This window comes from Suricata suricatta, chromosome 8 (assembly GCF_006229205.1).
Source record: "Suricata suricatta isolate VVHF042 chromosome 8, meerkat_22Aug2017_6uvM2_HiC, whole genome shotgun sequence".
NCBI classification, from domain to species: domain Eukaryota; kingdom Metazoa; phylum Chordata; class Mammalia; order Carnivora; family Herpestidae; genus Suricata; species Suricata suricatta.
Genome location: NC_043707.1, coordinates 2750107 through 2767585, shown reverse-complemented (window position 1 = coordinate 2767585; position 17479 = coordinate 2750107). Strand labels below are relative to the sequence as shown.

The window sequence follows — 17479 nt, the reverse complement described above, 5'->3', positions numbered from 1 at the left end:
TTACTTTAAAGTCCAGTTTGTCTGATGTAAGTATGGCTACTCCAGCTTTCTTTTGGCTTTCAGTCAAATGATAGATATTTCTCCATCCCTTTACTTTCAACCTGAAGGTGTCTTCTGGTCGAAAATGAGTCTCTTGTAGACAACAAACAGATGGGTTTTGTTTTTTTATCCATTCTGCTACCCTGTGTCGTTTGGTTGGAGCATTCAGTCCATTTACATTCAGTGTTATTATTGAGAAATGTGGGTTTAGAGTCATTGTGTTCTTCCTAGAATTCATGTTTATAGTGGTGTCTCTGGCACCTTGTATTCTTTGCAACATTTCCCTTATAGAGTCCCTCTTAGGATTTCCTATTTGGTTTGGTGGTTATTTTGAGTGCACAAGCAGTGGAGGGGCAGAGAGAAAGAGAAGCCTAAGCAGGCTCCATGCCTAGCGTGCCGCCCGATGTGGGGCTCATTCTCAGAACCTTGAGATCATGACCAGAGCTGAAAACAAGAGTCGAACACTTAACTGCCTGAGCCCCGTAGGTGCCCCACGAGTTTCAGGTTTTTGTATGAATTGTCTTGAATTTGAGCAAGATTATAGTTTTTAAAACTTATTTTAATGTTTTGGATGTTCATTTTTTTAGGGAGAGAGACAGACATGAAGTCAGAGCCAGGGGAGGGGCAGAGAGCGAGAGGGAGACACAGAATCCGATGCAGGCTCCAGGCTCTGAGCTGTCAGCACAGAGCCTGATGTGGGGCTCCAACTCAAGAGCCTGAGATCATGACCTGAGCTGAAGTCGCAAGCTTAACCAACTGAGCCACCCAGGTGCCCTGAGTGAGATAATAGTTTTAAAAAGAATTTAGCACCTAAACCTTTGTATCACTTTAGCTCACGAGGTGCAGAAAGTTCACAGTACACTTAGGGTCCTGAACACAAAATCCAGGAGTGGTCTTCAGGGTGTCAAACTGACCCTGAAATCTTAGCACCTGTTCTTCCGGCAGAGGCCCCCTGGCCTCGCCAGCTTTTCTTGTCACATTGTCACGACTGGGCTGTGTCCACGAGCTCTGGGGCATCAGCAGCACTTAGAGGGGCTGGCACACAGTGCCCCAGGGAGCCTCCGCACTTTGTCCTTCACAGTTCCTGTCACCCACGGATGGTCAGACTTCGTGTCAGGCTGGAAGAGGAAGAGGAGGCCTGGCAGGGAGGGGGGAGGGGTGTGTGGGGAGGGCCGGGCGGAGCCGCGGGCACAGGAACTGTCCTGACAGGCCTGCGTCTCCCTTAGGCGTTGTGGACAGCGAGGACATCCCCCTGAACCTCAGTCGGGAGCTCCTCCAGGAGAGCGCGCTCATCAGGTAAGCTGCAGGGGAAGGGGTGGGGCAGGCGCCGGCGGAAGATGCGGCCCCCTGGGCACACTCACCTTGACCGCTGAGGGGCCCCAGCAAGCTGGAGGGAGTGGACAGGAGAGTGTGGTGCTGCCACAGGACTGGGCCTGGGGAGGCTGTGGGCAGGGAGGCGTGTCCTCCCTTGGCAGCCAAGGAAGGGGAGACCCTGGGCAGGCTGCCGCTGCGGTGGAGGAAGCAGAGAACAACCCCAGAGCCAGGAGCAATCCAGCCTTGGTCCAGGACGGTCAGTCTTGGGACGCAGGCGGCCTTCTTTGGAGAGGTCCTTCTGGAATCTGTGGACTAGGTGGCACGTGTCTCCACTCTGCATCCTGATTTAGCAGCACCTACTGTACCGGGTGCTGGTCCTCACCCTGGACCGTATGGAGCCTTTCCGCTCTGGCCATGTCATCCTTTGTGGGGGGCCACTGGGGCCTCAGTTCGCGGTTGCAAACACTCAGTTACAGAGTGGTCACGCCGGCCCGTGAGTCCGTCTGCATTGGGAGCTGGAGCAGCAGTGCCCGCAGTCTGGCAGGCAGGGTCTGGGCCCTTACTGGTGAGGTTCACGTGGCCCTTGGCAGAGGGGGTGTCTGCCAGCCTCTCCGTGTGCAGTTACTCTTCTCCGCTTTGTCATTGGCGGAGGTGGTATCGGCCGGCTTCCGTGTCCACTGTACTATGTGTTCATTTCCTAAGACCTAAAATTGATGTGCAGGAACTGATTTCCCATTTTAGTCGCTGGGTCATAATCTGCTAACTGTTACTATGTATCTTGATGCTGAGACCATCCCAGGTCGAGCCAGCAGGAGAGAGCTGCCTCCTGGGCCCGTTCCCCGCCCCCACCTTGCTTTCTGCATCCTCGCTTTGGGCACAGGATGGTCCAGGCTCACCTCGTGTTCTGCCTGTGTCTTGTCCTGACCCGGGAATTACTTACTCCCTTAAGGAGCCCTGGTTCCTCTGAATGGAGCATGGTACTGAGAAGCCAGCGTCTGGGCCCTGGGGACGCCTCTGCTGTTGGGGTGTCCCTCCTCCCAGGCCCTCTCAGCAGCCAGAGCTGAGGAAGGTGTGAAGCCTGCGTGTGTCGATGGGCGTCTGTCCATCTGCATCAGTCCTTGTTCATATGTCTGCCGAGCTCTCCGAGTACCCCCGGCACCACTGGCATGTCCTGCTCTTGCCCCTGCCCGGGTCTGTTCTCTTCGACAATGAGGAAACTCCTCTGTCATCCTTTTTTTTTTTTCCTGTTTTCTTAAATTTAATTTTGAGACAGAGAGCAGCGTGAGCAGGGGAGAGTCAGAGAGACAGAATCTGAAACAGGCTCCAGGCTCTGAGCTGTCAGCACACAGCCCGATGCGGGGCTCGAACCCACGAACCGTGAGATCTGACCTGAGCCGAAGCTGGATGCTTAACCGACTGAGCCACCCAGGCGCCCCTGTCATCCTTAATCTGTGCAGCTTTGACCAGTCCCCAGCCCCGGCATCATTTGGCCATAGCCCTCTCCTCACGTCGGTGCCTCCTGCCCCTCAGCGCTGATGCCACACAGCGGGCTGGACGCCCTCCTCCGGAGATCTTGGGCTCTGACCTTCCACACCGGGCTGCCCCACGTAGGTGTGGCCCTGTGTGGACACCCTTCTGGGGCTCGATGTCCTTTCCCAGCCTCTGGGGCTGCCGCAGCCCAGATGCGGGTGCTGTCCCGCCCTGCTCTGTGGCCGAAGTTCTGAGTCATTCAGGATGGGAGCAGAGAGGAAACCTTAGATGAATAGGAATCTGTTGTCCCCCCAACCCCAACCTAGAGTATTACTGAAATACACCATGATTTCACTTTTTTTTTTTAAAGGAAAGGCAAATTAATTAGGAAATAATTATATTTTTATTTCTGAGGGGGGCAGAAAGGGAACCCCACAAGAGGCAGTACCATGAGGGACGAAGAGAAGCGGGGCTCACCTGAAGCAAGACCTGAGCTCCCCAGGAGTGGCGCTCAGGCTCACCCACCGTGGGACTCCAACCCACACAGAGCGAGATCATGCCCTGAGCTGAATCCCAGGCACCCAGAGAATACTCTTCCTTTCACTCGTGAAGTTGCTTGTAGTTTCATGCCACAATGAAGTGCTACAGTAAACATCCTGTTTCCCAAGAAATCCAAGTTTTAGAAAACGTGTGTGTGCACCTGGTGCGTCCTGTGTAAACCCACGTTGCGGTGCGTGAGCTATCTGTGCCGCATGGCTCCTAACCGTAGAGCTCCAGGGCGCGGAAAGCACGCACGTACACGCTGTGCGCTGTGATCTATCCACATTGGGAGTTTTCTGGTGTTTCTTTCAACTCCAGCACCTTCTGGCGTCATTACAAACCACTGGAGGATGCGATGTTTCATGGCCATCCTGCTTTTTATGTTCATTCAGCCTGTCCTTTCCCGTTCTGTCTCCTGTCCTGTGCACCATGGTGTGAGGCCTGGTGTATAAAGCTTGCCGACTCGGGTTTCTGCAGTTGGAACCCAGGCTGTGGTCCTCCACAGGGCGGGGGGCCGGTACACATTCTTGCTGCTGGGGGTGCGTCTCCCCAACTGTGCTTTGTCAGAGGTTCCCTGTCTTTGAGCTTCACATTTTTGGGTTTCACCAAAATAGTGGTTTTGCTTCTTTGGTTATTAGTGGGGATGAAAAATTTTCATATGCTTCTGGGCTTTTCGTCTTTCATGAAAGTTGCTTGTTGATGATAAATGCATTTCTGTTCTGTAGGAAACTCCGGGACCTTCTACAGCAGAGGCTAATAAAATTCTTTGTTGACCAGAGTAAAAAAGATCCTGAAAAATATGCCAAATTTTTTGAAGATTATGGCTTATTCATGAGGGAGGGCATTGTAACCACTGCTGAACAAGACGTCAAGGTATGATCTGGGTTTCTGGGCCTTTCTCGGGGCTGCCATGGGCTATGGAGGAATCTGGTGGAGGCCAGAAACCGAGCTTCCTGGGACATGACCGTGGCCCAGCTGGGCACTGTGCAGGGGTCAGTAAAGGCAGCATTTGGCCTGCAGGACTCTGTTGGACGCAACAGGCCTGGCGCCACACCCTGACGCCTCCATATGGTGTCCCGCAGCCCCGCGCTCTTCCCCACCTGCTGCCGGCAGGAAGTGGGTGTGCGTGGTCTCCTCCCACAGGCGTTCAGGGCACTCAGGAGGTCACTAGAGGCGGGGGACAGGGCAAGGTGCCTGGCTCCTGAGGAGGGAAGGCCGTGTTCTCTGTGTGACTGATGGAAATCCTTTTCTTTTTTATTTTACTTATTTATTGATCTGTTATCTATTTGTTTTTGTAATGTTTGTTTATTTTTGAGAGAGACAGAACATGAGCAGGGGAGGGGCAGAGATTGAGGGAGATACAGAATCCAAAGCAGGCTCCAGGTTCTGAGCTGTCAGCCCAGAACCTGACATGGGGCTCGAACATGATCTGAGCCGAAGTTGGATGCTTAGCCAACCGACTGAGCTACCCAAGTGCCCCAATTCTTTTCTTATTTTCATGTTTATTTATTTTGAGAGGACACACACATGGGTATGCACAAGCAGGGGAGGGGCAGAGAGAGAGGGAGAGAGAAAATTCCAAGCAGGCAGGCTCCATGGTGTCATTACAGAGCCTGACACAGGGCTCCGACTCATGAACCTCCAGACGATGACCTGAGAGCTGAAATCAAGGGTTAGACACTTACCTGGCTGAGCTGCCCAGGCGCCCCTGGTGGAAATCTTTTAATGTGGTGCCCCGGGGGCCAGAGTTGAGTTTAAATACGTAAAAATGACATGATCATGGGGCACCTCGGTGGCTCAATTAGTTAAGTGTCTGACTTTGACTCAGGTCATGATCTCACAGTTCATGAGTTTGAGCCCCATGTCAGGCTCTACACTGCACCCTGGTCACGCATTGCATGTGGTTTTTCTCTTTCTGTCAAAAATCAGGATGAATTTTTCCATTTTTCTTTAAATCTAGGTTAGTTAACACAGTAATGAGTTCAGGAATATAATTTAGTGATCATCACCTACATAGAACACCCAGTGATCACCCCGCTCCCCAGGGCCCATATCCATTTAGCCCCTCCACCCCCACCTCTTTCCAGCAACCTCTGCAGTTTGCTTTCTGGATTTAAGTCTCCCGGTTTTCATCTTAGCTTTCCTTGCCTTCTTTTGTTCATCTTTTTTGTTTCTTAGAGTGAAATCATGATATTTATCTTTCTCTGGCTGATTTTGTTTAGCATAATATTCTCTAGTTCCATGCACATTGTTGCAAATGCAAAGATTTTGTTTTGATTGCTGAGCAATAATTGTGTTGTACATATATACCACATCTTTATCCATGAGCCATTTGATGGACATTTCGGTTCTTTCCATAATTTGGCTGTTGTTGCTAATGCTGCTATAAACATTGGGGTACATGTGCCCCGTTGAGCCAGCATTTTTTTATCCTTTGGATAAATACTGAGTAGTGCGATTGCTGGGTCATAGGGTAGTTCTATTTTTTTTGTATGTTTTTTATTTATTTTTGAGAGACAGAGACAGTGCGAGCAGGGGAGGGTCAGAGAGAGAGGGAGACACAGAATCTGAAGCAGGCTCCAGGCTCTGAGCTAGCTGTCAGCACAGAGCCTGATGCGGGGCTCGAACCCACGGACATGAGATCATGACCTGAGCTGAAGCAGGATGCTTAACCCACTGAACCACCCAGACACCTTGCCCATTAAGCAGGAATTCTCAGGGTTGAGATTTCGTTTTTAGCAGTGCGGAGGGAGGTGACTCAGCGTCTGGGGTCCCCAGGAGGGTCTTCAGGCCATGGAGGGAGGGCCTGGGGCCCAGGCATGCTGAGGCCGCGTCTGCCGCTGCCTTGTCCCTGCCTCTCCTTGCTGGCGGAGGGCTGCAGCAGCTCTTCCGCGTGGTGTCCGGTACCGTGTTCTGGTTAACAGCCCCTGGGTGGCATGTCCATCCCCCTCATGCCACTTGATTGGGACACAGTCTCTGGACAGGCTCCATATTCTTCACATGCCCCTTCCTCTGCCCCCCCCCCCCCCCCCCCCCCCATTTGTGCCAGACGATCAGGGACAAGTCAGTGGTGTAGATGAGGCAGAGTTTCCGTCTCAAGTCACATGCTGGGTGGTGGCATCAGAACCCCGGGCCTCGGCTTGTTGCCACTTCTCCATCCTTAGCAGGCAGCGCCCACATCAAGGGATAGGATACTAGCAGGCACATTGACTTTTAGCAACAGGATAGGGGAGGTCTGGTCCCCCGCTAAATAAATGCTATCATTTGTACCCCACTGATTGGCACTAGTGTCTGCTGTGAGGAAGGCTAGGAATGCGGCCTCCGTGTCACATCCACGTGCCCAGGAGGCAGGGCTGGACGGAGGATGCCGGGTCTTGGGAAGGTCTTTGCCCTGACAGTGTCTGGCAGTACACCAGTGTTCTAGGGCAGGTGCACCAGAAAGCTCTTCTCTGCAGGGCCCTGGACCACCTACAGTGAAGCTTCTCTCCAGGGTCGGCTGAGCATTTGATGTGGGACCTGACAGATACATTCAGAGTGCCCACAGACCCCCAGGGACTGAGTGCCATCCTTGGGTCCGCCGGCCACGGGTGAGGCCAGCCGGAGCCCTTCCTCTCCGTAGTCATAGGCTTCCAGAGTCTACGGAAGGCAGCTGGGAGGCTCTTAGAACAAGAGTGACCTGGCGTTTTTCTGCAGGAGGATATTGCAAAGCTGCTAAGGTACGAATCCTCGGCACTGCCTGCTGGGCAGCTGAGCAGCCTGCCGGACTATGCCAGCCGCATGCAGGCTGGCACCCGCACCATCTACTACCTGTGCGCCCCCAACCGGCACCTGGCCGAGCATTCGCCCTACTATGAAGCCATGAAGCAGAAAAACACAGAGGTGGGTGAGCCACAGGTTGGAGCCAGGATGGGATAAGTGGGGTCTGAGCCCCTGACAGTGGCTGAACGTGCCCAGGACTCGGGAGAGCCAAGCAGTGCAAGGTGACTGATGTCCAGAGACGCAGCCAAGCTGCCATTAGTTTGTGTGTCTCTGGGAGGTGACATGGGCCTCCTGTTACTGCTACCGTGTAGCTATGGCCCCCTCAGGACCATCTGGTGAACCATGAGGCTAAGGAAGCCCCAGGGTTCCTGGTAGGCCTCGCTGGACGTGGGCCCCGGCTTCCCGCTCCACTCTCCTGCTGTGGGCAGACTTACCCAGGCCTGATGCCAGCGCTCTTGGGCCCTTGCAGGTTCTCTTCTGCTATGAGCAGTTCGATGAACTGACCTTGCTCCACCTGCGTGAGTTTGACAAGAAGCGGCTGATCTCCGTGGAGACAGACATCGTTGTTGATCACTATAAGGAGGAGAAACTGGAGGATGCGTCCCCAGGTCGGCTGGCTCCCCCTTTCTCCAGGCCCAGGTGTGGGCGGTGGCCTGGGGGTGCAGGGGAGGTCGAGACGGCCTCTTCTGTCCTGCAGTGGTGGGTTTATGTGGAGTTCCAGCTCTTCTCATTTCTATCTGGGGTCCCCAGTCTGCACAGTGGAGGCTGTTAGGGACTGTCTTCAGGATGAATGGAAAACGTTTGTTTAGATCCTAGGCTGTCCCCAGTGCTCCCTCTAGCTTGGCTTCCTACAGAATCAGAAATGGACTTTGTTTTTAATGTTTATTTTATTTATTTTGAGAGTGACCAGGGGAGGGGCAGAAAGAGAGGGAGAGAGAATCCCAAGCTGACAGCACAGAGCCCAATGTAGGACTTGATCTCACAAACTGTGGGATCATGACCTGAGCCAAAATCAATAGTTAGATGCTTAACCAACTAACTGAGCCACTGAGAGAGAGAGAATGAGAGAGAGAGAGTGAGAGAATGAGAATCTGAAGCAGGCTCCAGGCTCTGAGCTAGCTGACAAGCACAGAGCCCGACGCGGGGCTCGAACCCACGAACCGTGAGACATAACCTGAGTGAAGTCGAACACTTAACCAACTGAACCACCCAGGCGCCCCAAGATTGTCTTTTTAAAGCTCTCACAAAATTATATGGGCCTCTGGGGCGCCTGGGTGGATCAGTCGGTTGAGTGTCTGGCTTCGGCTCAGGTCATGATCTCACGTTCGTGGGTTCGAGCCCCGCGTCAGGCTCTGTGCTGACAGCTAGCTCAGAGCCTGGAGCCTGCTTCCAGTTCTGTGTTTCCTTCTCTCTCTGCCCCTCCCCTGATCATGCTGTCTCTGTCTGTCTCTCAAAAAAAATAACAGCAACAAAAAAAATTATATGGGCCTCAGGCAACCAAAAGTCTTTTTTTTTTTTTTTTTTTAATTCTTAAGTAGGCTTCACACCCAGCATAGGGCTTGAACTTTTGACCTTGAGACAAGAGTTGCACGCTCCACTGACTCAGGCAGCCAGGTGCCCCCAAAGTGACGTCCAACTTGATCTGCTTACTTTTCCATGAAGGGTGTTTTGGGAAACCTTTGTCTTTGTGCCAGTGGCCGGCAGGGGTGGAGAGGGAGCCTTCTTGAAACCTAGGGTTGAGGCATCAGCGTTTCAGGCCTCCCGTGGGGTCTCGTAGGGTGGGAGGCACATAGATGGCAGCTCTGAGCTCACTCCCTTCTGCCCTCCTGTAGCCAGTGACCGCCTCTCCGAGAAGGAGACAGAGGACCTGATGGCCTGGATGAGAAACGCGCTGGGGTCACGTGTTACCAACGTGAAGGTGAGGCCTTCTGGAGACGGGCTGCTGGCCCTGTGGGTGTCCTTCCGGCGGCCATTGAGGCCATGATTGAGGTGGAGATGGGCACGTTGCTGCCGTGCCTGCACGTGCACACATGCTTGTGCCCAGGGGGTGTACGTGTGCCACTGTCGAGCTGGTGAAAGCATAAGGGTGGGGTCCCTGGCTGGCTGCCCCCGAGGCACTGTGGTGGCCGAGGACATCGCTTTCTGTCCAGCTCCAGTTTTTAGGGGTCTAGGTCTTTACGAGCCAGTGTTCTGAATAATAGTAATTCACAAGAGCCGCACTTTCGTTCCGTGGAGAAGAGTAATGTAAAGAGGGGGAGAATATAGAGGAACAGAGAAGGTTCAAACATCAAATCCGGTGCTCACAACGTCCAACCTTCTGGCTGGGGGAGCCCCAGAAGGAACAGCCTGGATGGGGTCCCGACTGAGGGTCCTGGGCAGAGCGTCCTCCCCTCAGGTGAGGCTAACTGTTCCCACCAGGGCGATGCCTGCCCGACCCGTGAGTGATCTCTGGGGAGTCATGAAGCTGCCTAAGTCCCGAGCCAGCTGGGTTTTCTCGGTTTCTCTTATCGTGTCTCACAATCCTGGGAGCCTGGACACCTGCATATTTCTCTTCCCTCCCCGATCCATTCCAGGGGGGCCTGTGTGGTCTGGCCCAAGGAGGTGAGGCAAGTGAATCCCTCTCGGCATCAGGAACAGAAGGGCCAGTTCTGATTCTGAGGCCAGATATGAAGCACAAGCCACCTAAGGCCCCATGATTGTGTCTGTGCGGCTCGGGGGAGAAATGCAGTGTCTCAAGTTCTATACAGAACAGCTGGCAACCGATCAGTCCAGGTCAGACCTCCAAGAGAAAGCCCTAGTGCAGAGGACAGGTGTCCACTGTGAGGTCACTGGCACTGACCCACATCCAGGTGTGGCCCCAAAGGTGTTCAGGGTGGGAGTGGCCAAGAGCAGACCTCTGTAAGAGGTGTCAGCTGGGATTGCTCTTTGGGACACGTGCTTTACGTGTGCACTCATTCAAGGTGACCTAAGCAGAAAGACTGCATCTGACCCAGGAAGGAAATGAGGTGGACCACTTCCCCACGTGACACAGCCAGGCGACCAGGAGCTGCATTTGAATCCCAGCTCCGGTTCTCCATTCCTGCACGGTCACCACAGCAGGCTCAGAAGAGTCTGGCCTAAGCGTGGAGGCCCAAAGCCTGTGGGTGGGCCGGGGAGAGGCCCACAGGGGCAGGGTCCTGGACGAAATCCAGGCCTCTGGGACGGGCAGGATAGAGGGAGGACAGCCTGGAGAGGCTGGGGCCTTGTGTGGGGCAGTGGCGGCTTGCAGGGTCCTAGACAGTTAGGGGACTTGGCAGTGGCCCCATGTAGTAGAGATTACGTAACCCAGGCAAAGGCGCGATGGACCTGGAACAATAGCTGACACAGTAGAAACAAGTAGCTTGGGGGGAGATCGAGGAAGAGGGAGTCCCCAGTCTGGATCTGCTCCAGGAACTTCGTGTGGGGGCAGTTGAGGCTGCTTTCTTGATGGTGTAAGGGAGGGGGCGTCCCTGGAGACCTGCGTTGTCACCTGGGGAAGTTTCATATGTGGTCCTGCCCCCGCAGCCCAGGAGCCCCTGCGTCCTCCCTCACCCCTGCTCCCTGACCTTCCTTGTAGATGACTCTCCGACTGGACACACACCCCGCCATGATCACCGTGCTGGAGATGGGGGCCGCCCGGCACTTCCTGCGCATGCAACAGCTGGCCAAGACCCAGGAGGAGCGCGCCCAGCTCCTGCAGCCCACGCTGGAGATCAACCCCCGGTAGGGCCGCCGGCACAGGCCTGCCACGTTGTGGGGGTGTGTGTGCTGCCTTCGTTTATGACACCTACAAAGGGCAGAAGGCTTATGTGGTTTAAGGACTATTAAACTGACCCCTGTAAGGTCCTAAAAACCCACCTTGCTGGCCTTTGTTCCGCTGCCCCCATTTCCCACTAGAGTCTGTCCTCGGAGGTCACCAGAGCCCTCATTGCAGGGAGGGTCATTTCCTCATCTTGCCATAGTTTTGCCGGCTATTCACGGATCCTTCCAACGGCCCCATGGTGCCAGCTTTGAACTTCTATGGGTGTGGAATCCTCCTGTGGCTGTAGAGCCCTGCTTGTGTTTTTCCCTCCGGTTCGTGGCCCAGACCCTGAACTGGATGAGGACATGCCCGCTGTCTGTACCACTCGGGAGTCTCCAGGGCCCTTCCTTGGGCTTGTCTTCTAAGACTGTCCTCTTTTTTCCCCTTGGGCAGTCTCGGCTGGGGCCAGGGAATCTCTGAGCTGAGCCTGGAATTCAGTGTGGGACTCAATCCTACAACCTTGGGATCATGACCTAGGCCATCCAGGCGCCCCATCCCAATTTTGGCCATTTGAAAAATCAGTTTTGATCGAGGTTTCTTGGGAATAAGATCAGATAGAGTGATCATTTTCTTTTTGACTTGTTTCTAGCAAGTACTAGAGTCCCCCCGTGTGCATGCAGCTGTGTAGATGTTGCCCTTTCGCTTTCTAGAGCCAGCGGTCCAGTTCCTGGACCCTTGTGCTTGCACCTCTAGGCCACGTTGTCTTAAAAAATAGGTTAATATATATTTGGATTAAGTAGGATTTCTGAAAACTAATCATTTTCATATGTTAAATTCCTCTCACTAGTGTTTCTTTCTCTTGGTTTTCTGGGTCTGTCATCTGAAATTGTTACCTACTTTTTTCTTACACTGGACCATCCTACCACCTTCCAGTAACCCCAGCCTTTCGGGAAAGTCCTCAGAACACAGAGCCCTTGTGCTGGGTCTGCAGCACCCAGCCCTGACTTCTGGTGTTTTCTGTGCCGCAGACACACCCTGATCAAGAAGCTGAGCCAGCTGAGAGCCAGCGACCCTGACCTGGCCCAGCTGCTGGTTGAGCAGGTGAGCCTTGGGGGGCCCCCATCTTCCCCTCCTCCTCTCGGCGGGGCCTTGCCCCCCCACTCATGCGGCCGCCCCGCCTGCCTTTCAGATCTACGAGAACGCCATGATTGCTGCCGGCCTTGTCGATGACCCCCGATCCATGGTGGGCCGCCTGACCCACTTACTTGTCAAGGCTCTGGACCGCCACTGAGTGGCAGGAAGGCCGCACGTTTCCCTGCAGGAAGAGGCAGCCGGGGACGAAGGACTAGAGGTCACCAATGAGAACACCCCTTTGAGCTTTATTTGCTTACATTACCTTCTAATCTAAGTATTAAACGTTTTGTCTGGACAGAGAAGGTGGGTAGCGGGCTCTGTTTCCACACTGTCCAGGTGTCCCATGCAGGGCCTCCTCCCGTCAGGCTCTCTTTAGCATCACCTCCACAGGGTAATGGTCACTGATGGCCTGGGCCTGTGGGGAATCAAGCGGTGAGGACAGGGGTGCCTGTCCTGGTGGTGTACTCTGCACACAGTGCTTCCAGAGGGGTCCCTACACTCTGTCCTGTGCCCATCAGAGCTGCAGACACATACCAGCTGGTTGCTCAGGCCGAATGCAGCTTGGAAGTCAAAGGGGGCAGCCGAGTCCGGGACGATGGCACGCTGGAGCAGGGTCCCTGCCACCACAATCCTGCAGCACCACACGTGAGAGGGTCGCTGTCAGTCCCAGCACAGAGCCTTAGCACCCCTCCCCGGCCCTGGACACAGGAGTCAAGGCTGCTAGCAACCCCCTCCCTGCGTACCTGTCGTAGGCGCAGTGCGTAGCGGTGGCAGTGGTGTCTGCGGTGTCAGGGATCAGCCACTGGAAGGTAGGGCTCGTGCGCAGGCGGATGGATGACCACTCGGAGGGGACCACGTAGCTGCAGCCAGCGTTGAAGTCCCCCATCAGCAGGATGTCCTACAAGGAAACGCCAGCGGGTGGGCCTGGGTGCACACGCATGACTCCGGGCCCCGGGCCGAGGCTCACCTCCAGATCCCACTTGTGCCGCACGTCCAGGTAGACGTCATAGAGCGCGTCCATCTCAGCCACGGCGTCCAGGGGGGCCGCGTGCAGGGGAACGATGGCGAACTCCCGGACCTCTGTGGAGACGGCACCGTACAAACTCCAGGGCCGGGGGCGGGCAGAAGTCCCACACCAGGGGACCCCGCGCCCTGGGCCGCCTGGGGTCCGGGAAGGGCGGCGCACCCGTGAGCGGGGAGAAGAACCTGACGACGGCGGGCTCGCGGCTGAACGTGTCGTTCCCGCAGGGCTCACAGCCGTCGTCGTACTGGTAGGCGTCCAGCACGGACACCTGGTCGGGTCTGGGGGGGGGGGGGGGCGCCATTAGCTGCTGCAGCCCGTGCGGGGCTCCCCTCCACACTCGGAGCAGAGGGGCCCACGGACCTGTGAGCACCCTCTGGGGGATCGGGGGAGCCCAGTCTCAGCACCGGGACTTTACCTGAACACGAAGAGGTAGCGTTCCTTGTAGCTGTTCCGTCCCAGCGGCTCGCTGACCACGTAATGAAATGCATTTGGGTCGTCCCTGATTGAGGAGACAAATGTCACAGTCAGGGAGCCCTTCTGCTGCCTACGGCAGGGCTCCACACCTCCCCAGGACCCCACTGCATCGCCCACCGATTGAGCATGTCCAGCAACCTTCCCACGGCGGTCAGGTGGCTGTCTCTGACCTCCTGGATGACAGTGATGTCATAGCGCCTCAGGATCTGCAGACGGGGCCACAGTGGTGGTCAGCAGGGCAGGCTGGGCAGACATGGGGGTGTTGGCCCTGCTTGCTCCTGGTCCGGTCTGACATCTTTGCCTGAGGCCCTCCTGTCACCAGAGGCTCTCAAGTTCCCGATCTGAGGCCACCCTCAGGACTGCCAGCCAGCCCAGTGTTCCCAGGGCCTGTTACCCCACATCCAGCCCGGGATTCCTCAGAGACGGGCTGGCCTGGACCCACCTGCACAATGTAGTTGGACAGAGTAGCATTGGACATCTTGGTGTCCCCAAAAGTACGGATGTTGAAGGCTGCAATTCTCAGGGACAGGGCCACATGCAGTAGGCCAGCCAGGGCCAGCAGCGCCACCACCAGCCTGGCACCCTTCATCCTGGAGTGGGAGGTGTATTTACATGAGAACTTGGGGACAGCAGAGACAGACAGTGGCCCGTCCTCCCCCCGGATCCAGCTGCGCAAGGCTGGTGGGGCCCAAGGCTGAGTAAATCCTGTCCTTGTGGGCTGTGCCGAACAGGCCAGGACGAGTCTTGGAACTTTCTCATCGGCATCTGGAGGCCAGACACTTAAGTGTAGGAGCCTGGGGTCTCCACCCACAAGTGCTTGTGAGAGGTGCCAGCCCGAGGCGGCCCCTGGCCCTCTGTCTGTGGGACACTGGCTCACTGCCCTCGCTGCTCAGGGCACCCACCCAGACAGGACTGGCCAGTCACCCAGAGGGACCGTGAGGGGCCTCTGCGCCTGGCACCCACCTTCCACGGCTACGTACACATAACCCTGCCCTCGGGGCAGTACTTACCTGAAGATCAACTTCTACAAAGACGTTGGGAATCCTGACACAAATGAGGGGTCCTCTGGTCAGTATCAACTTTCTCCTGCTGCTTTAAGAAAAAAAGTCATTTACAAAGGGAAGTGGATCAAAAAACCCAGGTGAGAGGCCCATGCAAGCTCTGAACCCCAGCGCAAGGAATGCTTGTCCCTTTGAGGGTTTTAAAGGTTTAGGCAGCTGTGACCTTTCCCAGGGCATCCCCTGGGGGACACAGAACAATGGCGCTGCCTGTCACGGATGGCTGCCGTGTGTTTATTTCAACAGGCACAGCTTCTCACTGCTGTAAGAGGAGCACCTGACAATATTTGCACTTGGTTCTAAAAAGTCTAATGATTAAAGGGCCAAAGGTGCCCTGGTCCCTCACACATGCTGCTCTCCCAGGGATGGAGAGGAAGCAGGTGTGCGCCGGAGGGCGGCCCAGCTGCACTCCAGTGTGGAGACGACCTTGGAGCCGCAGGTCGAAGCCAGCCGTCCCCCCTACGGCTGAGTCCCTGAGCACCCCGCCCACTGCTCCGTCCTCGGTCAGCAGTGCAGGCTGCACGCAGACAGGCTACAGGTCAGGCTCTCCGGGGGGCACACGGGGCCAACGCAGTTGCCGGCAATGAGCGGGGACCCTTAGGGTAAAGACGTACGTGTTCCAAGTGTAGGTGATCCCGGGTGACAGGGACACCATCAAGCAGCTGAAGCTCGGGGCCAGGCCTCGTCCCATTTTTTTTTTTTAATCCTTAACTCTCCCTTATTTACTCGTGGTCTGTGACTCCTGAAACAAGTCTCCAAAAAGCTGGTGGCTTACATTGACAGAAGTTTATTCTCTAATGGTCGTAGAGGCCAAAGACAAATCCAAGGTGTCACAGGGGCTGCGCTCCCCTGGAGACGCAAGGGGAAGGTCCCCTGCATCCCAGCTCTGCAGGCTCCAGGCCTGCCAGGGCCCGTTGCTCCATCACCCAGTCTCTGCCTCTATCCTCATGCTACTCTCTCTCCCGAGTCCATTTTCTCTGCCCCTCGTTTGAGATGGAATGCAATTTACGGTCCTCCCGGGGATTAGGACATGGAGATCTGGGAGCCAATGTTGGCCCCATCTAAGGGGACTCCACCCACTGGGGGGGGCTTGTTGTCTCCAAGGACAGCCCTGTGAGTGGGAGGGCCGGGTCCCCCCCCCCCCGGGACTGAAGGTTCTCTCAGTGAAGACGGGTGCAGGGCTGGGTGGCCTCCAGGCAGCTGGCAGCAAAGTGCAGATCTGACCAGCTCGTCACAGAACAGGAGGTTGCAAAGGGGACAAAAAACTGGTCAGAAATAAACCAACAAGACCAGGAGCCTGAGGTAATGAAAACGTGCTGACAGATGGTCGTGCCTGTCGGCACTGTGCCGGTCAGTCCGTGTCCCTCGTGTGCTGGAATCAGGTGGCCTGGCCCTCAAGCGGCCAAGAGGCCCAACACCGCCCTTACCAAGGTCTGAGTGCCGCTTCTGTTCTCAATCTCTGAGTTTTTAGGCATCAAAATCCAGACCCCAAGCAGCAGGTGAGATGATGCGTGTACTCGTGCAGGAGCCTGGCCCCGTGCTCCACGCACTTCCTTCCGAGAAACGCCCCGCCTGACCTTTCGAGAGAAGCTTGGGAGCACACTCAGAGCGAGGCCACCAGCCCCACTTTTGGCCAAATGCAGGACGCCGACCACAGGCGGCACAAGAGTGGTCACACCGCCACTGCCTGGTCCCTCCGTTTGTCGGCACACGTCACACAGGCACATCACCCCTCCCGGCAAAACGCGGTCCCTCGTGCCCCACAGAGCCCCCAGCCGAGGTCCGTCCTCCCCACCCCGGTCTGACTGCATCTCCTACAAAGAGCACTGCACACGGCCGCCCGCAGAGCTGGGCCTGCAGGAGAGGCAGCACAGCCCGAGTAGGGGCCGCTTGGCCATGTGGGCCCACACTAGGCTCACCGACTCTATCTTCAGCCATTTTGAGCCTGTCTTGATCTCTAAAACAGAAACAAAACTGTCACTGCCTTCCTCTTAGGTTTAAGTACCACGGGATAATATTTTCATCTCCAAAGAACAGTAAGTAGCCCTGTCAAGCGCTCTACTGCTGTCATTCTTTTCACCTTCTCCTCATGGACTTCTTTTCCATTTCTCTCAGTCAGCTCTTGTGTAACAAACAATCCCAAAACTCAATATACAAGAGAAGCATTTTCCCCCTCGTGTTCATAGGCCTGCAGCTACCCAAGGCAAGTTCTTCTAACATGGGAGAAGGTGGAAACTTCCAGAGAAGCCAAAAGAAATACACGAGGCCTCCAGAGGCCCAGGTTCAGAATCTGCATGCTGCCCCCTCTGTCCACGTTCTCGTGGCCTCAGCAACGGCCGCGCTCAACACTAATGGTGGGCAGTTCCCGCCCCCCGCCCCCCCCCCCCGCGCCCAGCCAGCCCCGCAGTGGAGACACAGAGACACAGAATGGGTGCCAGGGGACAACAGGGGGCCCAGCGATTCTGGTGTTTTTCAGTCTTCTCTGCAGGGAAATGAGTACCGACAGCAGCCCACCTTCTCTGATCAGGCTGAGCTATTTTTACATCAACCTGCAAGAACACCACCCTCTTTGGTTAAACTGAATCTGCTCCAGATACAGGAAGGGGAAACAGCATATCACAATGGTTTACTGAAATCAAAGCCAGATCTTGAGCTCTGATGGGGCTGAAATCAAACGATAAAGAAAAAATCCTCCAAGCACCACGGCTGGGAACACACACCTCTGCGCAGGCTGCGGGGCTTCACATGATAGTAAATGGCGCAAGATCCTGTGACCCATTCCTAGAAGCTGGGGGGGCTGGGGTGACTGCCCCTAACATGTAGCCATGGAGAAAGGAGGTCCCCAGATCCAGAGGGAGAAAGCAAGGACACACAGCGGGAGACCCCAGACTGTGCACTGAGACACCT

General features: G+C 55.6%; 2 protein-coding genes across 2 annotated transcripts in view; one reads left to right on the top strand and one right to left on the bottom strand.

Annotated features, from left to right (window-relative positions):
- The window catches only part of TRAP1 (TNF receptor associated protein 1), a 47671-nt gene extending 35353 nt beyond the window's left edge, over positions 1 to 12318 (top strand). The window contains exons 11-18 of the mRNA XM_029946938.1: positions 1266 to 1335; positions 4089 to 4236; positions 7057 to 7242; positions 7592 to 7730; positions 8955 to 9040; positions 10718 to 10863; positions 11911 to 11983; positions 12072 to 12318. Of these exons, the coding sequence (XP_029802798.1) occupies positions 1266 to 1335; positions 4089 to 4236; positions 7057 to 7242; positions 7592 to 7730; positions 8955 to 9040; positions 10718 to 10863; positions 11911 to 11983; positions 12072 to 12173 (950 nt within the window). The 3' untranslated portion in view covers positions 12174 to 12318. The remainder of the gene's footprint in view (positions 1 to 1265; positions 1336 to 4088; positions 4237 to 7056; positions 7243 to 7591; positions 7731 to 8954; positions 9041 to 10717; positions 10864 to 11910; positions 11984 to 12071) is intronic.
- Positions 12242 to 14697, bottom strand: DNASE1 (deoxyribonuclease 1). Its single transcript, XM_029946939.1, has 9 exons — positions 14525 to 14697; positions 13957 to 14104; positions 13632 to 13720; positions 13456 to 13539; positions 13203 to 13318; positions 12984 to 13096; positions 12760 to 12914; positions 12551 to 12647; positions 12242 to 12431 (listed from the first exon to the last, which is right to left on the bottom strand). Exons 2-9 carry the CDS (start codon positions 14101 to 14103, stop codon positions 12378 to 12380), a joined length of 855 nt encoding a protein of 284 aa, XP_029802799.1. The 5' UTR covers position 14104; positions 14525 to 14697; the 3' UTR covers positions 12242 to 12377.
- Positions 14698 to 17479: the final 2782 nt, after the last annotated feature.

Coding starts and splice junctions, on each gene's coding strand:
- DNASE1 (XM_029946939.1), bottom strand. CDS start 14,103: ATGAAGGGTGCCAGGCTGGTGGTGGCGCTGCTGGCCCTGGCTGGCCTA. Junction 13,721..13,956: donor TGTCCAACTACATTGTGCAG/GTGGGTCCAGGC, acceptor CCCCGTCTGCAG/ATCCTGAGGCGCTATGACAT. Junction 13,097..13,202: donor GTTCTTCTCCCCGCTCACGG/GTGCGCCGCCCT, acceptor CCGTCTCCACAG/AGGTCCGGGAGTTCGCCATC.